Consider the following 26,047-nt stretch of genomic DNA (forward strand, 5'->3'; position numbering starts at 1 on the left):
TCACACAGATGATTATGTTTCTAAACAAAAAATAACAGGATACTTGGGTTGCCACATTAAGTATTTCCTTTAATAATGGTTATAAAATGGTTATCAGGAATAAGCTATCAAGATCTATTACTTACTTAATTGTCATGAAATTTAATTTTTATGAGGAGAACCACATTAAGATCCAAATGATAATGAATTTAGATGGAACACGAATCCCAAAGTTTAGCACTAAACTGTTTAATCATCTGGATTCAGTTAGACTTTCCATGCAGAATGTGCTGTTTGTGTGCTTGTGTTGATCTCGCATCTAGCCTTGAGAGATTTGAATAAACAAAGGTTAAGGTTAATTTGACAAAAGCTGACAGAATGGAAATATTTCTTAGCCAAAGTGTCATCAAAGCCAGGTCAAGACTAGACATGTTATTTTCATTCTTTGTTGGTTTCTTCACAAATTACTTGCTGATGTTTCAAAGCTGAGATGAAACTTTAACAAGGCCACTTGGCTGTTTAGAGTGTGGAGAGGAATGCAGCATGAGGGAGTGACTAGCATCTTTTGATTGTCCCATTTCCGTGATTTTCTCTCTTGTTATGACTGGCCGAAGTGATCAACGCATGAGTCACAAGTAAACTGTAGACCTGCACGTAATGCACAACTCAAAATTCCATAGAAAACTCCATGCATTTCTGCAGAACTTGAATGTCGGTCATTCCATACACAATTCTACACATCCCACACTCCTTGTATGTTTATTTATTAAATATTGTGGCTAATTTCATCATGCTTTCAGATGCCAGTAATAAGCTCCATTTTCCACATTTAAATATGTGCCACAAAATTTCCACCCACAATCTGTGAAGAAACTAAAAAGAGTTCAGAGATTCATTGTGGGCCTTATCATAACATTCATAATTGATTTAACATTAGTGTGACTTGAGCGCTAGTAGATAATCAAGACTTCGATGGATCGAGCCAGACGATTCAGCCCAAATCCTAGAAGGGCCTCTAAGGTAGTGACATGGAAATGTTCTGCTAATTACAGGGATTTATTGGGCTTTTCCTGTTAAAGATCGTGCCTTTCTTCCCACTAGATGGCATTAAAAACAGCCCGTCTGAATGCTAAATATTATATTTTTAACTCTGTGGCCTTACCCACATTACTATTATTAGACTCTGAGATGAACTTGTTTGCTCTTTAAACGCTGCACTTCACTGACCGCATAAATGAAGGTACTTCTGCAGAAATGTTAAGTGTTTTAGTTAACAAGGGTTGTGTTTATTGAGCTAACAGACATAAATGGAGGCTTTTCAGGAGATTCATGGATGTTTGACACTAATGCAGGTTTTGACAGCCTGTTTTTTACGTCATATACTATGTGTGTGTGTGTGTGTACAGTATACATACATGAGAAAATCAAATACTATTATACTACTGTATATACATATAAATGGCACCTAATAGAGTTTATACTATATAAAATTTACACTACGGTTAAACATTTTTTCTGAGTAGTAGTTTTGTAAAGAAATCTGTTATGCACACCAGGGCTGCATTTATTTGATCAAAAATATAGTAAAAACAGTACTATTGTGAAATATTGAACCATTTTAAATTACTTTTTTATTTTAATATGTTTTAAATAGTAATTTATTTCTCTGAATTTTCAGCATCCAGTTTTCAGTGTCCCATGATCCTTCAGAAATCATTCAAATGCTGATTTGGTGCTCAAGAACCATTTGTTATTATTATCAATGATGAAAACAGATGTGCTGCTTAATATTTTTTGGAAGCCTGGATACATGCTTCTTTGATGAATAGACAGTTGTTTTTTTTTGTTTTTTTTTAAATAGAAACCTTTTGTAACATTATATATGCTGTTTCTGTCACTTTTGATCAATTAAATGCATCCTGAATATTAATTTCTGTAAAAAAATAAAAATAAATAACATTATTAATAATCCTACTGACCACAAACTTTTGACCAGTAGTGTATATGTGTATAGTTTGATAGTATTTGATTCAAGCACAACAACTAAAACTTTCCAGATATTACAAGTATGTAATTCAACATTCATGTCAATTAATTTCTTATCTGGTCAATATTGTTGTTTAGTTTAGAAGCTTCCAGTGCAAATTTATGTTTTGCATATGACAGCAAGAGATCAAAATGTGTTTTGCATTCCTAGGTGCAGATGCGATACTGAGCAAATGCAACCCCGTTGACTTTCTAATCAGCAACCCTCCCTACTTGCTCAGTCAGGACATGGAGACTTTACAAACCGAGATACTCCGGTTAGGCCAACATGCGGACACTCTCAAATTGTGCTTTAACCTTTGATGTATGTGTTTGAGAACTTCTCATGTAGCCTTTTAACCGGCCCCACCTCTACCCTTGAAGGTTTGAAGACCACAGCGCATTGGACGGGGGTTTCGATGGGCTGTCTGTGATTCGCCCAATTCTGGCTCTGAGCTCGAAGCTCTTAACTCAGCGAGGGTAAGAAGTGTGTGTTTGCTTAAAGGAGACATATTATGCCCCTTTTTACGATATGTAATATAAGTTTCTGGTGTCCCCAGAATGTGTCTGTGAAGTTTCAGCTCAAAATACTCCACAGATAATTTATTATATCATTTTGAAAATGCGTATTTTGAGTGGAAGCAGAAACAGCTGTTTTTCGGGCCTGTCTCTTTAAATGCAAATGAGCTGCTGCTCCCCGCCCCCTTTTCCAGAATAGAGCTGCGCCATTACAGCTGGTACCTGCTAAAAAACATCTGTTTTGGTTCTGATTATCATGTTTATCGCACTGAAATCATGCGTTTTAAACCATATAACTTTTGATATACGGTTTTCTAAGAGCACACATCCGAAGCACATGGACAGAAAGCGGCTGTCACAGGCATGTGAGTACTAAACTAAGTTCTCATTCACACACAAGTTTACGTTAAAAACACACGAGTTACAAAAAACAGTAGGTTATGTCTGTGAAGGTAAACGGCTGGGAAATAAATTGCATGTTTATTTTAGATCTGTGTGGCAGCAGTATTACCAAGGGAGCGAAATCAGACGTGCTCGTTTTCTCAGACGCCTGCAGAAAAAGGCTTACCTAAACAAAGTGATTGGGTTAATCTTTTTCATGTTTCCTTGGTTGGTAGATGCACCGGGGACCTGATTATAGCACTTAAATCCTGGAAAAGTCAGATTTTCATGATATGTCACCTTTAAAGCCCTCATATGTGGTCTGTCAGAGCGACTGATTCTCTTTGAATATTCTTGTGTGAGTGGCCTTTTATCCGAACGCAGTATAAATAGTATGGTATAATCACACTAAGAAGCTTTCCCAGCATTTCTTAAATGCTTCAGGGAATCGAGTGCAGCACAGTTCTCTGTAGTTCAGTAGATAACAGTATTCCAAGGACCAGAACATTCTCCCAGTCCTCCTCCTGCCTTCATCACTCCCAAGACACACAAATACACATACACATAAACATACATGCATACACATTACACAATAACAAATAACACAATTAGCCTTTGGTGATGAGAGTTGCAAAGCCTGTCTTGTGTAAGGTGATCATATTCCATGCCCTTAAAATGATAAATTCGATTTCACATTTCGCCAAACGGATGAGTGATAAACTCGTTATGGCCTGAGAGCATTGCATGTGTCGTTTTTCTAGTCGGTGCACGTTGTGAACTTCAAGTGGTCTATATAGGGTTTCAGATTTCCTTGGGTGTCTTATTTTGTGTCCACTCAAGACTTGTGTCTTTCGTAGAAATGACACATGCTGCCCTTTCATAGATACCGAGAACCTCTATAGAATGGGATTATTCTAGCATTAGCTTTCAGTTTTTCCATCTCAGATTTACTATTCTTCATGACTAATGGCTTACGAGATTGTTTACTTGGTAAAACATCATCTCCACCCAACCTTTTCCTCTCTTACACTTTTAAATGTCTTTGTCTGCCCAGGCGTGTTTACCTGGAGGTTGCCCCATGCCATCCTCCAATCATTCAGCAGCTGATAGAGGAGATGATGCCGGGGTTGCTTTATTTAGAAACCCGCTGTGACCTCACCAACAGGTAAGGTTCTTCTGTAAACTTGGCCTGCCCTTTGTTTTGTTGATGTTTCCTTAATTTCAATGAAATTTTGCTACAAATGCCTGTCATATGTGTGGAAAAAAATATTTGGAAGGAATACATTTTCATTCCATGAATGTTTGTTCCTAGACAGAGTCCATGTTACAGTGTGAGTATGAGCAATGTGGAATAACTTGCTCAATAGCAAATAGCAAATATGTACTAAGGCATTTGTCTATCGTGGAATGATTTAACTAATTATTATTATTCCCATTAGAACCCCCCCCTCCGAAATGTCAGGGGATATTAAAAAATTTTAATTTTAAAAAATCATTTATTAAAAATGTATTGCATGTTTAATTCATGTATAATACTAAATATAATATTTAATAATAAAATATACTGTACATAAAAGTTAATGTGTGTGTGTGTGTGTGCAAATGTTTGCAAAAGAATGTGCAAAAGTTTGCAAATGTCTGGTCTGACAAATGTGTGAAAAAAATATATATTTGGAAGTAATACATTTTCATTCCATGAATGTTTGTTCCTAGACAGAGTCCATGTTACAGTGTGAGTATGAGCAATGTGAAATTACTTACTCAATAGCAAATATGTACTAACTAAGGCATTTGTCTTTCGTGGTATGTTTTAACTAAATATTATTTTTATTCCCATGAGGAGAAAAAAACCCCCGGAAATGTCAGGGTATATTAAAAATGTGATTTGAAATATACCGGTAATATATTTTTCAAAAATAATATATGTGTGAGCTTTTGTTGTACTGGATCATCACTCCATTATTTGGTGCAATTCCATACCAATATTTCCTACTAAAAACGGCCTGTAAATGAAAACTGATGCAACCTTAGTAGACAAGTCTATTACCTTGTTATCTCTGGGTGCCGAGTCAGCAGTATTACATGTGTATAGTATTCTGGTAAACACATTGTTATTCTTTTTATGTTACAGGCCACGATTTTGCATTTTACAGAAGAAAGGAGAGGATGGCTGAGAGAAAGGACAGAGGGAAATACATTAGGAAAGACAGGCATGAAGATGATCATCTAGTATAACACCACAATAGGTAGAGCTAGAGACTTTACCATTAGCAAATGCCCATTAAAAAAATGCCTGCAGCCAAACTACATACGGCACACTGCCAGTCTCCTCACTGTCCTGCCAGTTCCCAGCATGCACTGAGTTAAAAACCTGCCAATCCTACCGAGAAGCTCCTTCCTGAAATCCGGCGACCTCAGCTTTCTATTTGTTTTGTGCTGTAACCTACTGTTGTTATGGCTTCTATGTTCGCTTTCCTTTTAATTGGTGTGTGTGTGTGTGTGTGTGTGGCTGTGGTTTGTTGTGGTGAGATTGCATTGATTGTGAGTATGTGCTCAGTGTGCAAGTGTCAGGGTGCAGTAGGCTGAAGGTAATTATTGAGGCCTTTTCTAAGAACTCCCCCTCCCAGTCCTGCGCTAGTCTCTCCCTGGAAGTAATGCGCTCATTCTGCGAAACAGCTGGCCAATTGCCGCTAGCTCGCTCGCTCAGCTAGCCCACAAAGACAGAGACAACCCGACATGCTCCGCTACCACAATGTATACAAGTATACACCATCTGTCATAATCTGTCTGTGCTAGTCTGTTAATGAGTGAAACAGAATTTTACACCCACTGCCTCTTTTCTTTGTTTTAGTAATGTGTATTAAAATACTGCGGAGTCTAAATAAATAAAATGTATATATATATTTTTTTTTTTTATTGTTCATGTAGACATGCAAAGCTATAATAAAAAATATTTTTAATACCTTTTTGTTTTTATGTTCCTAAATAATATTTAGACTGTAATCTTATTGATTAGATAATTAAATAAGAAGCAACTGTTAAATATATTTTTTATTGTTCATGTAGACATGCAAAGCTATAATAAAAAATATTTTTAATACCTTTTTGTTGTTTTTATGTTCCTAAATAATATTTAGACTGTAATCTTATTGATTAGATAATTAAATAAGAAGCAACTGTTAAAATAGATCTCAACGATTACCTTTTTTAATACTGTTCTCACGTATATTATTGCACATAAAGGATATTTACATATTTACGTCACCAGCAAATTTATTTAAGCTTGCGCAGCACTGAGATCGAGTTTCAGAAAAAGCTCTGCCTCAGTTTCTGGGAAATGCTAATCACGGTACGCAGCGAGAATGATTCACGATGAGGAAACAATGTTTTTATGTTCATATGTATGTGTATGTCTTTCATTTCTCATTAATATTCTGTTATGCTTGTTCATCCCATAGCTTTCTTTTCAATACATTCAAATCATAGGCATTTCAAATTACCAAAGCTCTGCCCATGACAAAAACTGCCACAACATCTAAAAATATTTTAACATTCCTTACATTTATTAATTTATAAAAAATAAAAAAAAGGGACCAAATGGAAAGAATTTTTAAAAATCCAATATTGATGTTAAATATATAAAATATATCTTTTGAGTTAATGGATTCAATTAATTTTGATCTTTTCTGAACATAGTTGTGTTCGGCTATAAAACAATTATGGCCATAGCTCAGGATACGTTCAGAAAGCCATCTAATAACCTTGTATAACACACATTTTGTCCTGAGATTAACTAAATTGCAAATCAATTTCATGCTCATTTGTTCATCTAACAATCCTATTATTCTGAGATTACAGTTTTGAATGACCTTGTTTGATAGTCTTACTGGAAGGCCAGTACGTAGAAGAGATCTGATTCTGATTGTTTGATTCTCTGTAGCACTTCTGTATGTTTCATTCTGCGAAAAAGGTTTCATTTTCTAGTTACTCAGCATCTGCCCTCATCATTTTAGGCTTTTTTTCCCATGCCATGCATTTTACATAATTGCACTTCTATAAATTCAAATTATTCTCAGAAGTGACAAAAGACATGATAAAATCCTGGATAAAACATTATGAATTCAAGTAAATTTGATTGTCACTTTTATTACAAAATGAAGGATTTTTCATCCATAAATACATACAAATTCCACATTGTGGGCATAGAAAAAAATATGTAAATCTGGATAAAAAATTTAAAAAAAACATTTCACTGCATTTCACTTTCAAGGAAAGAAACAATTCCAGTCAAGGCAGTTCAGTGACTAAGCTCGCATTTATAGAGTGCTGAAAACCAAGCTATGTACTGTATGTACTTCTCGTGAGCTCAGAGTTTCTCATTTTGAACCGTTCCTAAAGGGGTCACGTAACCCGTACAAAAGTAAATTCATCTTAAACCCCAAGCCTGTGGTTTAACCTCTCACGCTTTTAACAGTATGACACGAAGGTTGAGTCACGTCTTGCTTCTTTACGAGTCAATTTCTGGACATGGCTTGACTCAGTCCCACTTTGGTATATAAAAAAAAGATCTATCTACCAAGATAGACTTGCTGACCATCAAAAACCTGCTCCAGAAACAAGAGTCACTCTTCAAGTGATTAACACTGCTTTTTGACTCAAACTTCTGATTGGGGCTGTGCATTTCATTTGTCTCCTTCAAAACATCAGCATCCAGCTCGTGATTGGCCGTGGTGTGCATTTCCATGGCAATGTCAGAGCTGGAAAGGGTAATCCTGAAGATACTTAAGTAATGGTCTCGGTAGAGGCAGGCTTTCTGTGCAAGTGGTATGTTTGTTGATTACCAAGCGAGTGAGGTGTTGCAAAGAAGGAAAGGCTTGAGGACGATGGATCGGCCTTTTGAGTTTTAGCAACACCGCACATTCCTTGGGTGCTGGTGAAGTTACGTGATCCAATTCCTCAGTCTTTTCCTCCTCCCCTTTGTTCCTGGAGTCCACGTAGTGCTGCACGAGGCTGGGGACGTCAGGGAAGGACTGCAGGCGAGATTTGGCCGGGGAAGTGGAGTCCAGACGGAAACGTCCGAGACTATACTCAATGCGGACGTTCGTGGGACCACGACAAGTTTTAACAGACAGTGTCAACATATAGAGAGGGTGGCTGCTGTCACGGATCAGGAAAGTACCCTCCGATGCCCCCTGGAGGACAGAGTGGGCCTCACTGGCAGAGATGGCACCCCAGTACCAACCTGGAAAAAAATGGAGGGATTAATAAATGAATTATTATTGGAGAATTTATATGGATACAGGGATAAAAATTGTAGTTAAAAAGCCACAGGAGGTCCTTCTACAAAACGGGTGCCTTTAGAAGCCTTTAAAAATTATCAATTTTTTAGCATGTCCTCACAACTGTGTTTCCAAATTCTCATTGCTGTATATGTACAATTTATTTAAAAAAAAGCAAATGAAACAAAAAATGTACCTTTCTGAAAGCATAATTCTATCCCTAAATAAAAAGTTATAATTTACCTTTTGATTATAGCTTTTAATTCAACACATTATTAAACACACTTTATTTTAAAAACATAATGGAAAAAGCACTTGTTTTATAGAATGACCCTTAATTCATGGATTTGAGGGCTTATGAATTAATGAATGCATGAATGAATGAATCCTAACTGCAATTTTGTTATGAAAATAATAATAATAATGTTATTATTATTATTATTATAGATGTAACATTTTAAATTTGCATTCTACCTGAGGCATCCAGATAGGAGAAATTATTGGAGATAGATCTGAAATCTTTGCTAGGGTCCCATAAGGTAACGGTTGCATGGATGCAGCGGGGAGATGAGAAAGTCACCACCGGAAACCTGACCATTTGATCAGAAGTATCTCGCAAATGAGCTGGCCTGGGGAAAAAATAAAATACATTTTTTTATTAATTTTAAGTATTTAAATTTTTGCAATCATCTTAAAAAGAAAACTTATTAAAACAATGGCATATAGGACTTTTCTATTTTCATTTTTTTGTCAGCACCAATCACTATAGGCTTATGTTCAAATGTGCACGGAAATACACATTTACAGAAATTGCTTATTCAGCTTTTTAATTCACAGAGGTATATTGAATAATTGTTTGTGAGAGATACCCAAAAATAAATAGTAGGTTTTTCCCCCTTATATGCTATTAATGCCACATATTACTATATTTTATGTTAATACACATATTACTATAAAGAAAATCAAGATCTTTCATTAGGCTGAATTATTGCAATTATATCAGTGAAACAGATATGTTTCACTGTTCCAAAAAATACTTTTAAACATTAAGCAAACTACATATTTATATTTACTTTTTTACTTAACAAAATAACTGTATTATTTTTATTATTATTATTATAAGTAATAATAATTTAGGAGTCGTTTGTCTTTCACGCTATGCTTAGCGTCCTCAACAAGAATGTGTGGTATTTCGTTAATGAACTATTAGATGTTGTTATCTCTATATTTTGTTGTGATCATTTAATAAAGATGGGTCGCTAAAACTCACCCTTGGACGCACAGAATCATCGTGAAGATATCTGGTTTGATATCTGCCGGATTTCTTAAAGTTTCTCTGTTCCTAAGGTTTTTACTCGGACTTCCAAAAATAATGTGGTCTTCCTTCAGCGATGACAAACAGTTCAGAGATATTTCTCAAGCATAGGAAGGTGGTCGAACAGCGTCAGGAGTCTCCGACTGTCATGTAATTGCGCGACTCGTCTACGGGTTTGTTTAACAAACTACGCGAGTAGAAAACACGGACATGGTTCTTGTAAACGAGCGGTTTCTTTTCAGCTCGTGCCCTAAAACTGAACAAGAAGCGGAACACTGCAGGGTTTGCCTTGTTCACTTCGTCTGACTTCCCAGAATTGGTTTTCTGAGAATCCCCCCGCGTTTAGCGCCTCTGACGCCATCAGCAGTGCAGCTCTGTGAAACCCACAGAATCAACCCCCTCTTCTTTCTCATTCAAGCATACAGCAGTCTCGTGAGTAATGGACTAGCACTGGAATGATCCTTGAATGACTTATTTGGGAGTTTTATTATGGCGCTGGTCTGTAATTGCTTCCTAATGTTTGTAATTGACGTTCGAGGATGAAAACGGCGTTTCTCGTGAAACCGCACGTCTAGCGTTCCAAGAACTTTCCAGGAAAACTGAGCGCCTGCCCTGAGTTAAGCCAATCACGTCCTCCCCTTCGCTAAGGCCCGCCTCTCTCGAGCTGTCATCGAATTAACTATTTGTTGCTGAAGCCACGCCCACCTAGCGCGACGGTGGTGACAGCAGCGGCCTATACACGTTATTTAGTGTTTCAGACGGAGAAATCATTCTAAACGTTTTTTTACTGCCATCTTGAGGCTATCAGGTGTATCTCCCATTTAAATTGCGGTACAGTTTATGAATAGATCTTGATTTACCAAATAATAATTACCACCAAACACTCAGTAAAAGTTGTTTTTATTTATGCAAAGTTACGCTCATAAACAATACAAGAGAAAGGTGTACATTTTCATTTACTGATAATTACTATTTATTTGTATTACTTATGATTATTTTGTGTATGACCTTTAATCTAATCAATGACCAACAAACAAACAAAACAAAACAAAACAAAAAAGAAAGAAAGAAAAGAAAAAATGAATAAATATAAATGATCTATGTTAATGTAGTCTAGTGTAACCATAAATAAAATACAAAATAAAATCAAGTAAAACATGTTTGTTTGTTTTTTGGATACAACTTTACATTATTTCTGCTGAACATGATGATTTTAAACATTTCAATTTTAGTTGCCAAATTAATCACTCAATTATACACTCATATATTCTCAATGCTGGAAAAATGTTGATATTTGTCATACAAAAATGTTTTATTTGGAATTGTTTTGATTACTAACAGAAACTTATACACAAAATTGTGCACTTGACGGTAAATATTGTGGGACCATGGTGTCAGTCAATGAATGACGTTATGAGACATGTTTATATATCAAAAAACTGTAACTATAAAACACATAAAAAAAGTTATCGTTTTAAAATATTAAATATTAATCCTAAAATTAATCCAAATCACATGTCTAAATATTTGACCATAGCCAATTCTTGCAACATATATGTTACTGTCTGCGTGTCACATTTGGCTCTAGTGTGTACGTGTATGTATTTTTTTTATGAAATGGCTGTAGGTTCTGTAGGACTTGTGACTGCTTAAGTTTTTAAAAAAGGCTTCTTGGACAAAACGTCTTTTCTACTTTTAAAAAACACATTTAAATATGACTGATCTATCATATCCATCTTTCACAATCAACAATTTTAATATGCTTAAAATGCTAATGAGTTTTGAGTGTGTATGCATGTATGAGATTATGTAACAAAAATATGCTCAGAAAATGTACAGATAAAATTAATTCCTGAGTTTTTCTCTTAAATATATGCACATCAGCACACCTAATCTAATAACATTGAGTAAAAAGAAATACAAGCCAAAGACAGCAAAAACAAAAAATGTTTTTGCATTAACAACAACTGAGCACAGTATTCCAATTATTCCTTCACCCTCTCTGCAGGATGAAAAATTACCCTGCAAACAGGGAGCTGTAGAACATTTAGGGTACAACTGAAGTTCATTTCTCTCTTCCTCTCACTTTCTGTCCTTCCTAGCTGTTGCCACCGTTCTCTCCACCTCCCTTGATTAGACGTTTGTTTCCCCTCTTCCCAGCAGGGCCACGAGGTTTGGCGAATGCTTGCTTGTGGGCATGCTGCTTAGGATGGACCTCATCATACAGATACTCCCCTGTCAGCTCCTCTCCACTATCTATCTCCAACTAACATGGACACATTTACAAACACAAAGATTTAGAAACATTTTGGTCAGATATTGAGATATTGAGTGAAAAAATGCATATAAATACAATGAATTCAATAAAAATCCTCTGCAGTGAATGGGTGCCGTCAGAATGATAGCTGAAACAGCTGATAAAAACATCACAATAATCCACAAGACTCCAGTCCATCAATTAACGTCTTGTGAAGTAAAAAGCTGCATGCTTATAATAAACACATCCATCATTAAGACTTTATCTTCAAACCGCTGCTTCTGGAGAAAATATGAGTCCTTTATTCATTATTTACTTTTTGCAGTGTCCTGGTCCTCTGGATCAGGAGCGAAATATGCACAGATCAAATACCATTTACCTTTTGCGAAAACAGTCCAAAACAGTTCTAAATGGATATGTAGGTGGATTTTGATGTGAGGAACAAAAAAAGGGCATGGACTTTTTTTTAGAAAAGAATTATTATGGATTATAGACTCATATTTTGGCCAGAAGCAAAGGTTTGAAGTTCAAAACATCTTGATGAATTTTCACTTCACAAGACATTAACTGATAGCCTGGAGTCATGTGGATTACTTGTGGATTATTGTGATGTTTTTATCATCTGTTTAAACTCTCATCCTGACGGCACCCATTCACTGCGAAGGATCCATTGGTGAGAAAGTAATATAATGCTCAATGCTCTGTTCAGATGAAGAAACAAACTCATCTAGATCTTGGTTGGCTTGGTTAGAGTAAATAGGGATGAGTTTAATTTCATGCTAACTTTAAATGAAGTTCTGGGCTTGTAACTCTCATGCTGGTAGAAAAACGAGTGACAGAGTTTGTTTTTACCTTTTTAGCCACTTCTAGGTGGAAGTCCCTCTCTACTTCTTCCAGAAGTCGACTCTTACAGCTGGAATACAGCATCCTTTCCTTGATGCTACAGCTGTATCCTGGCATGGAGTATATGAACACTATGGAGAGTGATAGAGGAGGATATGAATAGTTTGCTTAACTTTATTACATAACTGTAATAGATGAGATAAGGAATGGAGTGACTAACCCACAGACTCGAAGTAGTCTCCCTCATGTGAATGTTTGTAGAGGAAGAAGTGGTATCTGGGTGTATCAAGGGGGATCCGGCAGGGTAGATCACGGATTTCTGTCGGGCTGGTGTGCACGAGTTCAATTGTCTCCTTCTCTGTATCTAGCTTCTATAAAAAGAAAACAAAAATGTAACATTTCAAATCAGTTTGGTAAGGTAGTATCTAATAAGAACATACTGGAAGTATAAATGTGTGTGTCTGTGTCTTACTAGTTGAATGTAGTTAATGCGTCTCTCTGCGAGCTGCTGTAGAGCACGTTTGGCCTCAGCCTGTAATGGGAAGGCAAGACCCTGTAGAGTCTGATGTTTGGGGTCCACAGTGCTCTCAGTTTTCACCTACAAGCAAAGACACAACCAGTTCATTACTAATGTTGTATCCCACCACTGTAAATTATGACCTAAAGAGTTCCTGTCATTCTATTAAAAACATTTTCCCAAACAATTCCAATGAGCTACCCTTGGTCATGGAAGACTTATTATATGCCACTTCTGTTGTTTGGATAAATTTGTTTATGCAGGTAAGAGATGGTGGATAAGAGTGGAAATAAAAGCAAAATGTTAACATGCTGGATGAGTGTAGATGACCATGTCCATATGGGTGGATCCATATTTGACTCCAAAACCATTGAAAGAAATAAAATATATAAATTAGTTTTACTATACATATACAATATACAGTATATATATTTATTGTTTAAAAGCCTTATTTTTTAGGGGTCTTATAAGACTCTATTTATTTTTGGATTATTTTCATGACATTTTCAATTATCTTTAATATATCCTGATTAAAAAATATGTTTTAGTGTAAACTATTGGAAATCATAACTGAGAGTTACAAAAGAAACAAAAACTAAAGTAAAATATTCACATGCCTTACAGTAACAAAATGTTTGAGCATAAAGTGTGTTTAATTGTCATGAAATTAATGTAATGGCAAAAACAAATTAAAAATCTTAAAAGTTCTTTATTCTTCTTAATTCTTTCTTTAGAATATATATGGGGCCGAGAGCCGTGGGAACGGAGCGAGACCGGTGAGTGGTGCAGGTGTCGCTCATTATCAATTACTCCACCGGCCTCGCTCCGTTCCCACGGCTCTCGGCCCCGCCCCCACTCGTCACAATATTATAATTATGATCTTAGATGCATGTCTACAGTCTTTTCTCACCTCTGTGATTTTGATTCGCTGTAGCTCCTGTTCAGCTGCTGTCAGGGGTGCTGGTGCAGAACATGAAGTCACGTGTCGCAGGTACCCCTGAAGACAAACGTCCTCCTGGTGATGGTGAAAAAAGCCCAAAAGCTTTATTTAATTTGCACTTTGATGTTAATTTAGCAATTATTTCAAGTAATCAGAAATAAAAACCATTTTTTAAATTTAATTATATTAGTTCATTTATTCATTTTTATAAGATTTATAAGATATAAGAATCTTATAAGATTTTTATTTATCTGATATTTGTTTTCCCCAATGTGATTCATTAATAATCAATCAAAAATATTTTTACCAGCCAAACATTTACATTTAAATTAATTAATGAATTATAGATTTATTCCCACTTCCCAGACAAGCTTATATAGGTCTTTCAATATGTCAAAATATATATATAGACTCTCAATTAAATATACAACTTCCTCCCATAAAACTACAAATTTGTCTGTTCAATATGGTATGTGTATGTACAGTATATATTTAGTCCTGTCTGTGATGACCATGACTGGTAATCATTTCCAAGAACATTACCAACAGCCCCAAGTGTCTAGTTTCTAAATTAAGGAACATGGTGGTCCACTCTGTAAACTTTTTCAACTGTAAATAATCCAGCTTCAGGGTATTTGACTGACAGCTGAAGACGGATGACAGGTGGACTGAGTCCATTCATCAGCACGTCCCTCATTATAACTTCATTAGTCCTTCAAAGAGGCAAAATTGTAAATATTTAAATCAAATATTAATATTAAATATTAATATTAATTAATATTAAAATGATAGATAAAGCTGCCTTTGTAAATCTAAAGAGTATAGAGAAAACTAACCAATTTTACTACCAGAAAATATTCTTCAGTCTTGACATTCTTGTGTAAGCTAGTACCTCAACTGTGCCGAACATGTCATCTTTGACGTGTCCACCACCAAACTCTTTCTTAACTGTGGCCCGAGTGGCAGCGTACAGCATCTTTTGCCGGACCTGTAGTGAAAGGCAAGTTATCACTTTATTAAATAAATAAACAGTAACAAAATAAACACTCACAGCTCTAACCACAATGGTGTGTTAAGGTTTACCACAATTATCACAAGTAGTTACATTTTTTACATTTTCTGGAAAAAGAAAATATCTGGTTGCCAGGGCATTGCATTACAGTTTCTAAGATGTTCTGAGTGTTTTAATACATACAGATGCAGTTGCTAGTGTGCTCTGATTGGTTGCTAGGAGGTTGCTTAAAGTCCAAAGAACCCTGTTTTGATGAGCATGCAAATAAGATTCTATTTAAATATTATAAAGGCTCTTGAGTGGTTTTTTATTCTTTGGTTCACCAAAAAAAACCTTCTTAAAGCTGTAGATCTGTTTTTATTTGATCTGGAACCTTACGAGTGCATGTTTATATGACCAATTGAATAAGCTATTCCAGCTAATCAGGTCAAGCCACACATCTTCATGTCTGGATGTTAAAACTTACAGGAGACTGGTCAGGTGACCAGGAGATGAAGAGCCACTCATAGCCTTGAGCGTTCTTGGTGTCCAGCCGATATAGAATGTAGCAGGGCTCGTGAGGGTCTAGCAGGGGGAGCAGGAAGTGGTCATAGTCTTTGTCCCAGCTCTGACGTGGCTCTCTGTATGCCCCCAGCACCAGCTGCTCTGAAACACACATAAAAAAGCTCTCTCATTACAAACCTGGTGCAACCAACATCGCACACAACAATCCCAAAAATCTGTTGCGTAATTTTATATTGCATCACGCAGATCAATTTAAATGTGTTTACAAGGCTAGGCTTGGGTAATGGCCTACTGCTGATAACAAATAAGTTAAATATTGTCCATTTTCTACATCCTGCTATAAAAAGAGCATGACACACCTTGTATCTTACACCCAATATAGCCCAAGTTGCTTAGTTCACCTAGAGACACGTACACAATAATACACATAAATTCAACCTTCAGTTATTTATATATTAAACAAGCCAGTACTGAGGGATGTCTGATAACACAATATATTCTCAGCAGTAATGAACTGATAATCATCTCATCTTTAATGAACTGAAACATACTTTGTGTATCTTACATATGCAAACATACACTTTGCTTTTAATAAAATTGATCAATGGAAAATTGGTCACTTTGATGCAACTATAATATTATTTCAGATAATATAATATAATATAATACCTTATAGAACAGTTTTAGATTATGCAGCATTTTAGATTATGCAACCATAAATTATTCACAATGTAGCATACAAAACTATGACCAACAACTTGCCACATCTCTGAAAGTCCACCATTATTAAAAGCAAAAATGCATAAGCAATTGTTTGAAAATGCGCTAAAGAGACATGGTGATGGGAAAAAAAATTGAGATGGGAGGAAAAATTATATTTCAGCAATTTTCTGTTCTCTTGCAAAACTTTTGAGTTCCACCGAGAACCTCTGCATTGACTCGCAAATCTTTTGTGATAGAAATAAGGAGGGTGGAAAAAATAGTTCCCATTGCATACATAGTATGATAGCATTTTGATTGTGAATATATCATAAAAGTATTAAAGACACAACAAAGTTACAAAAGCATTAGAGTTCCATTGAGAACAATATCAGAAGGTTTTAAGGGCCTTTTACTATAAAAAACGTAAATTTCCATCATAAAGTGCTCATCACAACAGTTCTAAGAAGCAATTCATGCTCATATGAAAAGCAGTGTTCATATTTATACATTTATATAAATATAAGTTTTTATATAAATTCTCTGTACAGTGACTGTACTGTATAATGCAGACCACTGTAACTCTTGTAAAACAGGTTTTCAAACAATAATCCATTAAGAATCCATTGGTAACCATTCTAATATAACGAATGATTAGATCTTTCTATCATTTTCAATTTCCTCTCGACTGTATTCTCTCATCAGATAGTTAAACAATACAAGAACGCATGAAAACAGCACAGCATATTTCACTGATGTAAGAACATTTAACGTTAGAGATGTCACACCTGATTCTACTGGTTCTTTATGTCCTTGGTCTATTGTCTCAGTTTACAAACTTCACACTGATCACATCACTCTCAAATGCATGTCATTTGCTTCCTGAAACATACGAACCAGAACACTCTCTGTAACCACTGTAATGAAGCACTGGAAGGCTTCATCTTTTCGAATGGATCATCTTTCTTCCCACCGCTTTATCATTCCTCGTGAACAGTGCGCTGTGCTGGTGCACGTCCTCCAGAGCCCTGCCCTCTGCTTTCAGGCATCGACACTCAGATTAACAGCTATGCTTCTCAGTACGCATCTCTTATCACATCAATAATCTATTTACCAGTGCATCTGCCCACTTCCCTCCCTGCTGTCCTCAGCTTTTCTTTGTACACAAAGACTTAAAAGTGCTAATCTAATGGTTACTGCTGATTTTAATTAAAAGCACTAAGAATATTCACATTTTAAATGTAAGAATATTTTTTATTTTGAATTTTAAAAAAGTTTAAAGTTTTTTTTTTTTTTATTCTGTTGGATATAAAAAATTGGGTTATTTGAGTGAATGTTATGTAAACAGTTCATACCAAACATAAAAAGACAAAAATATGAAATTACATTTTGCATAAAGAAAATTAAGTATATTTTATGGCCATTTATTATAGATTTTTCATAAAAATTACTTCACTGCATCTATTAATATAAATTTTCCCCATTCTTATATAATAATATTTCCCACTATTCTCAATGGTGCAAATTATTTCTTAAAAATCTAAATGGCCCTACAACACGCTCTATTAATTAATTCATTTAAACAATCAATGTATTTTACTCTATGCCTTCGAAAAGGGATTCAAAGTGATTTTCAATATGGACAAAGTTGTTGGCTGCACTGCTGTGTAAGACTGAATGAAACAACAGTCCTTCTATAACTGGATGAACAAGTGCAAACACGGTCAAGGCCTGTGGATTAAGGCATCTAAAGGTTGTGCAGAGTGATTGAAAGATTTTGCACCTAACTGAAATAAACCTTTAATGAGCACACCGTGAAAAAAAGCTAGCATGTCAATAACCAGATCTAGTGCAAACATCTACCCACATACACGTTACCAGTCCGAATGACCTTGGAAGGGGATTTCCTGATGGTCTTTTGCAGCAGCTGCTATTCTGAGGTTGCACACATTCCAGCTATCAGCACAGACACATACTTTCCATCAGCCTTTTACTCACCCCTTAACAACACACATACAGAAAGCTGTTTGCACATATGTGCCAATTTGAAAAACAAACAAACATATATCTGCCATCCTTCTGTCTCCGTGAGTTCTGTCATATACAAATACATTAATTGTAAAGAATATCACACATCTGGCTGAATAACTGAGTGTCTGCACCATATGTCGGCACACTATAAGACTGTAGCTCAGACGTTTTCCTATCACCATGAGCACAGACTAGCTCCTGACCATGTGGTCTGTGCTACCCACCAATAAGGGTTGGGATACACATGTGACTCTGTCACCAGAAAGATCCAAATCTGTCTTGACCTGTTTTATATTTCCTGAAATATCATCTCTGTGAGACACAAAGGCACCCTATGAACCCCAAAACAACCCAGTCTATTCAGATCCAGACGTCTTCACACACTTTAGGCGTCAAACATAGAGGAGAAGAGCCATATACTGTACCAGCCTGAAGACTATCCATCTGTGGCTGCATTAGGCCACCACTGGATGTCAGAACATCTGGAGCTGTCCAAAAAGGCTGAACAGTCTACCTGACAAGAAATCGTATCATGTAGCTCTGGACAAAATTGTCCAGCATAATTGCATTTCATGCGATATGCAACATAAGTTTATTTATTCACTAATAGTTTGAAGCTAAAGCAAACTAGAAGGTACAATTGATTTTTTAATGTTTTTGAAAGAAAAGGCTACCAAGGCTACATTTATTTGATCAAAAATACAGTAAAAATAGTTATATTGTGAAATATTATTAAAATTTTAAATAACTTTTCTATTTGAGTATATTTTTAAAATGTAATTTATTCCTGTGATGGCAAAGATGAATTTTCAGCAGCCATTACTCCTGTCTTCAGTGTCACATGATCCTTCAGAAAACATTCTAATACTCTGATTTGGTTCTAAAGAAACCTTTATTATTATTATTATTATTATTATCAATTATGAAAACAGTTGTGCTGCTTAATATTTTTTGCGGAAATCTTTTTCTCCAGGAATCTTTGATGAATAAATAACAGGATTTATTTTAAATTGAAACCTTTTCTAACATTATAAATGTCTTATCTGACATTTTTGATCAATTTTATGCATCCTTGCTGGGAAATAAAGTATTCATTTCTTTCATTAAAAATAATCTTATTGACCCCAACTTCTAAAGAAACCTTTATTATTATTATTATTATTATTATTATCAATTATGAAAACAGTTGTGCTGCTTAATATGTTTTGCGGAAATCTTTTTCTCCAGGAATCTTTGATGAATAAATAACAGGATTTATTTTAAATTGAAACCTTTTCTAACATTATAAATGTCTTATCTGACATTTTTGATCAATTTTATGCATCCTTGCTGGGAAAAAAGTATTAATTTCTTTCATTAAAAATAATCTTATTGACCCCAACTTTTGGAAGGTACTTTAAATACTTAAAAACACATTTTATACTGTTTAATTTGACTGGAGCCATGTGGAATACATGCACACATCATGAAGTCAGGTTAGGTAATGACAGAGTGACTTCACTCAAATTTGATAGCGTTTTGCCCTTTCCTTCCCAGCAACTAGTATTCATTTCTTTCATTAAAAATAATCTTATTGACCCCAACTTTTGGAAGGTCAAATACTTAAAAACACATTTTATACTGTTTAATTTGACTGGAGCCATGTGGAATACATGCACACATCATGAAGTCAGGTTAGGTAATGACAGAGTGACTTCACTCAAATTTGATAGCGTTTTGCCCTTTCCTTCCCAGCAACTGGATCTTGTCATCTGATAATGAGCTAACATTTCAACAGTACCTGACACTCGGCCTCGTACGCAAATGCACGCTTGCACACATGCACTTTTATTGCAACAGAGAACAGTCCATCATTCCTTTGACCTCTGCACAGTTCATCCCTCAAGAACCATTCAGTTTCTATGCCAAATGAAGTGTCATCTGAACTACAGCAGCATGTGAACGCAGAATCAAAATACATTGTGAAATGTGTTTTGTTACTATTTCCTCATGTCAGGTGACACCTGGACGATAAAACAACAAATAAAAAAATTCCACCTAAGAAAAAACAATACATTAAATGTAAAGATTAATATAAAAATAAAACTGCTAAATTAAATATTCTGATATTAACTTAATAAGTCAGTGAATAATGTGACACTATATCCAATCATAGTATAAATTAACAGTACATTAAGTCATATTTCAACTAATTTTAATTAACCTCACATTAAAAAAAAAATCTGTCCAAGTGTCTTTCTGTTTTAACATCTTAGCTGTTACTCAAGCACAGATTGTAGTTGAATCTCACATCAGGGAAAATATTATGTTACCTATTTATACAGTTTTACACCTTAACCATTTGAGCTCATAACCATTTAGGAAGTGAAAATCAAGCCATTAATTGAGTAAACATTGATCTTCCACTAATAAAAAGGTACCAAAAAGTACCATGGTACAAACCAGTTTTTTGGTTAGGGTACTATGGCCATACTATGCTTTTTAGACATATATACTGTAGTATTAATTGAAGTTGACCTTGGAGTCCTATGTAAATGCCATGTTACATGAATATGGTAATCGTTCAGAATCATTGTATTGCCATTTGACACCCTCATTGTACCATGGTACATAATTTAGGTGTCATACTGAAATAGTCGTAATACTATTGGGAAGTTTTATCCCATGAAACACTAATATTTTCTAGCTTTGATTAGGATTAGGATGGTTAAAATTCACTGACATTTGATCTAAGCAGGTAGGAACAGATGTTTCATTTCAGTCTTGAAGTGAACTTGGTTAATGCACTAGCATTTTTCGTTCACAAGATACTAATCTTGATGCCTTACCTTTTCTGATTCATTAAATTTTCTGCGAACTGAGTGAACCCCTCAGACCCCCTGCTGCTCACTCACCGTCTCTGATCAACACCTGGATGAGGCGGCCGGTTCCACTTCGTGCCCGGGCCAGAAACTCCCTCAGCTCCTCTGTAACCACCAGAACCAGAAACATGGCGGGAGGGGTATGCCCCCATAAGAAAATTTTGTTCATTTTAATTTTAAATAAATAAATCTGGTGCTTTTTGAGAGCAGATTCAAGTGACTAGATCAATGAAGAAATATGTGCTCTTGTAAACAATTTAGTAATTTATTTATTGGTTGCATAGATGTGAATGTGATGGTAGGGCACAACTGTCACTATATATAAATTCTTATAAAAGCTACAAATGCTATTCTGTCAAGAGAAGGGAGTGATTTTCTCCTTGTCTTTTTTTGTTTGATTATCATTAACGCCGACACTTAACTCAAGAGATGAGACGAGACACGAGATTGGGTTCACGAGAAGACGAAGTCGAGATTTTTACACATTTCAAAAAAAATTCTCAATGACCAAATACATGACTGTATAGTCTGCAGGTGCATTTTGAATTGTTTTGACTAATCTTTTTGTAATAAATGTCATTTCAGTTCTACTTTCTGAGTATGAATTATCATTTGCAGTAAAAGACAACAACACTCAAGCACTGTATGAGGTTTTGCCACAAACTTACTGGCTTCTCTCCTGTATAATCTCATGTGAGTCTCTTCAGACCTTAGAACTGTGCATGAATTAAGAGCTTCTAGAACCTTTGACCTAACTTAAGTCCTTTTCACAAATTGAACATAGAAATAAAAACAGTATAAATAACATATAATAAACAACACAGGTATTTCTTTAGTGTATTAAGTGCAAACAGTAAGTACAGCCATAATCAAAGTAGGCCACTCTCTCAATATTTCAAGTGCAAATAGAGACCAAATTTTTCAAACATCATACAGAGCTATAGACAACTACACAACCTATTATAGCCTACATACTAACAGCCTAAATATGTAGACCAATTTGCGCACATCAGGGCGTCACCATTATTTATATAGGCTACCGCTTTTTACAATGCAAATTGTGTCAAAGCAGCTTTACAGTATTAAACGGGGAAATAGTGTGTCGAACGAGTGCCGTTCTCCTCTGGCCAAACGAAACCAGCAGTTTAATTCTAGGCTGCAGCAAAGTCAGATTGTGCAGGGGACTAATCTTTCCATGGTCCTGTCCAGCTGGCCGTCAAGGCCAACACAATACAAGACATTAATTTTGTCAGATGCTCTGCAACAAATCCTCCTTTAATGTTTCTTATGGGCCAATGAGGGTCTTTTATTTTGTTCGCGCTGAAGTAAATTTAAAATAATAAAAATAGTCTGGCCAATCCGAGGCCCCTGCACACGTGGGGCCCTAGGCTGCAGCCTAGGCAAGCCTGTGCGTTTTAATCCGTGCCTGCTCACTTGGTAGATTTAAGATGTGTGTGGAAATTTTTGCAGAATAGTTTCGCACCCTGCTCAAGTCCTGTTATTAAGCACATACAAACAGAATAAACGATGTCTCATCACTGAAGTAACGGCGTAATCAGTGTAGCTCGCAGCCCCCTCTGTTGGTGAAAATAATCACTGGTGATCGGACTTTTTTGCAATGTATTTGAGGGCTGTTTAAAACGTGTTATAAAACGGGGGCATTTCTGTGGACAGCTAACGTTACAGTGGGGGTCAAGAAGACCCCAAATAACGGGACTGTCTCCGAAAATGGTCACCCTTACGCAGGCTAAACTAAAATGGATAGTAAACTCATATTTGATGGGAAAAGTAACTAACCGGTATTTTGGGTGTCTTGTTCAACATAAGTATTTTTTCATATAAAAGCAACAGAATTTAGATCACATCCGATTTATTAGCCACAAAGCACCGTACCCTTCGACCGCAGCCGCCTGCTCTCATCTTGCAAAGCTAAATTCATAGTATGCTTCTTAAATACACAATTAAAGTGAAAACAGCTACAATGGCACAATCATCGAATTAACATTCTCCCCTTTCCCCCTCAAAACTAGCATAAACACAACTAGCATTTCCTCAATAAGTGCAAAGTAACTTGAACAAAATAAAGTGAAACTTGAGAGAGGGGTGGTCAGTGTATATTGTTATGCGATTTGTTTTTATAAGCGATTCAAAAGAATGCCAGTATTGCAAAAGCAAAATACATAAAAACAAGAAAACAAAACCCAGTAAAAGAATGCCATAAAAGCAATTTGCACTCACAGACGGAATTATGTTGAGCTACACATCAGCTGAGCATGTCTGAAAGGCTTCAAAACCATGTCTTTGGACAGTTGCATATTTAATTTAAAAATTGTTCCATTGACATTTCTACATTCACAAGATGCTAAATCTACAGGTGCTGAGTTCTGCTGTAGTTTGATCAGCTAAGAGCAGATCTGCAGAAACGTTTTACTTCTCCCACACAAGTCAATTTGATCAAACACTTTGTTACAACCTCAAAAACAAAACAGAAAATGTGAACAGGTTACTTTACAATGTTTTACAAAAAAGTTTTAATGATACAGATATAAAATGAACAAAGAAATACAACTTGGCATCAAGGCCAATCTATTTACAGTTCAAAAGTCCTACGGTGAGCAACTCCGTGTTTGAAACTCCAAGAGAGAGGTGAATGATGCCACCTGCTGGAAGAACACATCACAGAGGCTGACCTCTGACAGCGGACCATCAGTCATCAATAGTGGGTAACCAGAATGCCTGTGGAGGTGAGATTTTAGCATACATTATAAGTGGTTGTCAACTGGTGCACAGTGACTACTGCAGTATTTATACAGCCATAATCAGACCTGCAGGGGAGTATGGCACTGTTTTTGAATATTCCAAGCCCCTATTCCTCCTTTTATGATAAAGAAATAGTTCAACCAAAAATGAGACTTTTAGCCATCCAAGATTTAGATGAGTTTGTTTCTTCTTCTGAACAAATCTTCTGATTTGGAGAAATTTAGCATTACATCATTTGCTCACCACTGGATCCTCTGCAGCAGGCATGTGATCAGCTAGAGACAAAAAAGTGGGAAAATCTGACCATGCTCCCACACTTTGATTTATTTTTTTTATCACATTAAAAGATATATATTATATTGTAATAATACATACTGTCCTGTAAAAATGAAAAGCAGCATTTAATAATCATATTAATTAGTAATATATAATAGAATACAATACAATATACAGGGGTTAAAGCAACAAAAAAAAACTGAGCCTGAACTTTTTTCTGGGGGCGGGGCGGTGCAGCACATGCAAAGCATGCAATGACAGTGGCAACTTTAACATTTGAGAGGATACTATGGCAAAGTTATTGCTTTCTTTATTCAAACTGATTTTTGTTCATGAATATATGTGACCCTGGACCACAAAACCAGTCTTAAGTGTCAATTTTTCAAAATTGAGATTTATACATCATCTGAAAGCTGAATAAATAATATTTCAATTGATGTATGGTTTGTTAGGATAGGAAAATACTTGGTCAAGATACAACTATTGGAAAATCTGGAATCTGAGGGTGCAAAAAAATCCCAAGCCCCTATTCCTCCTTTTATGATAAAGAAATAGTTCAACCAAAAATGAGACTTTTAGCCATCCAAGATTTAGATGAGTTTGTTTCTTCTTCTGAACAAATCTTCTGATTTGGAGAAATTTAGCATTACATCATTTGCTCACCACTGGATCCTCTGCAGCAGGCATGTGATCAGCTAGAGACAAAAAAGTGGGAAAATCTGACCATGCTCCCACACTTTGATTTATTTTTTTTATCACATTAAAAGATATATATTATATTGTAATAATACATACTGTCCTGTAAAAATGAAAAGCAGCATTTAATAATCATATTAATTAGTAATATATAATATAATAGAATACAATATACAGGGGTTAAAGCAAAAAAAAAAACTGAGCCTGAACTTTTTTCTGGGGGCGGGGCGGTGCAGCACATGCAAAGCATGCAATGACAGTGGCAACTTTAACATTTGAGAGGATACTATGGCAAAGTTATTGCTTTCTTTATTCAAACTGATTTTTGTTCATGAATATATGTGACCCTGGACCACAAAACCAGTCTTAAGTGTCAATTTTTCAAAATTGAGATTTATACATCATCTGAAAGCTGAATAAATAATATTTCAATTGATGTATGGTTTGTTAGGATAGGAAAATACTTGGTCAAGATACAACTATTGGAAAATCTGGAATCTGAGGGTGCAAAAAAAATCTAAATATTGAGAAAATCACCTTTAAAGTTGTCCAAATGAAGTTCTTAGCAATGCATATTACTAGAATACTTCATAAGACCAATAAAAAAAACATTTTTAGTGAATTGTTGGCCTTCTGGAAAGTATGTTAATTTACTGTACATGTACTCAATACTTGGTAGGGGCTCCTTTTGCTTTAATTACTGCCTCAATTCGGCGTGGCATGGAGGTGATCAGTTTTTGGCACTGCTGAGGAGGTATGGAAGCCCAGGTTTCTTTGACATTCTAATTTATTGAGATGCACCTGTATGGTTGACCTGAAGACACTTGGAAAATTATGAGCTATATCACCGCTTATCGACACAAGGGGTGTGACAGTGCTCAAGAGATGAGACAAAATGCAGATACTTGGTTCACTAGAACGTGACAATATTTTAATACTATTTTTAAGAAATTTTCAATGACAAAAATTTGTCTTTTAATTACAAAAAGTAAAACAATGCAGTTATATTTAGAAATATTTTAACTAATCTAGGGCTGTAACTAATGATTATTTTGGTAATCAAGTAATCTACTGATTATTTTGACAACTGAGTAATCTGATATTTTTTAGTAACAAACAGACCTAAGTGAAAACCAGGCTTTAGTATGACTAT

General features: G+C 35.6%; 3 protein-coding genes across 5 annotated transcripts in view; 1 reads left to right on the top strand and 2 right to left on the bottom strand.

Moving 5' to 3' along the window:
* LOC107750260 (hemK methyltransferase family member 1-like) overlaps positions 1 to 5,795 on the top strand; it is a 9,160-nt gene extending 3,365 nt beyond the window's left edge. The window contains exons 8-11 of one of the 3 annotated variants that reach the window (XM_016565569.1): positions 2,177 to 2,282; positions 2,389 to 2,484; positions 3,959 to 4,069; positions 5,036 to 5,795. In XM_016565569.1, coding sequence (XP_016421055.1) covers positions 2,177 to 2,282; positions 2,389 to 2,484; positions 3,959 to 4,069; positions 5,036 to 5,078 — 356 coding nt within the window. In that variant the 3' untranslated portion in view covers positions 5,079 to 5,795. Of the gene's footprint in view, positions 1 to 2,176; positions 2,288 to 2,388; positions 2,485 to 2,842; positions 2,863 to 3,958; positions 4,070 to 5,035 lie in introns of those variants that run through there. The other 2 variants (XM_016565572.1, XM_016565571.1) reach the window with 2 other exon arrangements.
* A 1,237-nt stretch (positions 5,796 to 7,032) lies between these two features.
* Positions 7,033 to 10,020, bottom strand: LOC107750261 (cytokine-inducible SH2-containing protein-like). Its single transcript, XM_016565573.1, has 3 exons — positions 9,454 to 10,020; positions 8,658 to 8,812; positions 7,033 to 8,146 (listed from the first exon to the last, which is right to left on the bottom strand). The coding sequence occupies exons 1-3, from the start codon at positions 9,471 to 9,473 to the stop codon at positions 7,656 to 7,658; spliced, it is 666 nt and encodes a 221-aa protein (XP_016421059.1). The 5' UTR covers positions 9,474 to 10,020; the 3' UTR covers positions 7,033 to 7,655.
* A 735-nt stretch (positions 10,021 to 10,755) lies between these two features.
* The window catches only part of LOC107750262 (twinfilin-2-like), a 21,799-nt gene continuing 6,507 nt past the window's right edge, over positions 10,756 to 26,047 (bottom strand). The window contains exons 9-15 of the mRNA XM_016565574.1: positions 15,534 to 15,707; positions 14,948 to 15,043; positions 14,026 to 14,130; positions 13,071 to 13,196; positions 12,819 to 12,969; positions 12,608 to 12,729; positions 10,756 to 11,764 (exon numbers count right to left, since the gene is read on the bottom strand). Of these exons, the coding sequence (XP_016421060.1) occupies positions 11,597 to 11,764; positions 12,608 to 12,729; positions 12,819 to 12,969; positions 13,071 to 13,196; positions 14,026 to 14,130; positions 14,948 to 15,043; positions 15,534 to 15,707 (942 nt within the window). The 3' untranslated portion in view covers positions 10,756 to 11,596. The remainder of the gene's footprint in view (positions 11,765 to 12,607; positions 12,730 to 12,818; positions 12,970 to 13,070; positions 13,197 to 14,025; positions 14,131 to 14,947; positions 15,044 to 15,533; positions 15,708 to 26,047) is intronic.

This window comes from Sinocyclocheilus rhinocerous, unplaced genomic scaffold (assembly GCF_001515625.1).
Source record: "Sinocyclocheilus rhinocerous isolate Xijiao unplaced genomic scaffold, SAMN03320098_v1.1 scaffold963, whole genome shotgun sequence".
Lineage (NCBI taxonomy): Eukaryota > Metazoa > Chordata > Actinopteri > Cypriniformes > Cyprinidae > Sinocyclocheilus > Sinocyclocheilus rhinocerous.

Bases quoted from the DNA above. Each gene is read 5' to 3' on its own strand.
- LOC107750261 (XM_016565573.1), bottom strand. From the start codon at position 9,473: ATGATTCTGTGCGTCCAAGG. The intron at 8,813-9,453 runs GTGAGTTTTAGC...TTTTTTCCCCAG, and splicing joins ATGATTCTGTGCGTCCAAGG to GCCAGCTCATTTGCGAGATA. The intron at 8,147-8,657 runs GTAGAATGCAAA...ATTTTTTTCCAG, and splicing joins CTCCTATCTGGATGCCTCAG to GTTGGTACTGGGGTGCCATC.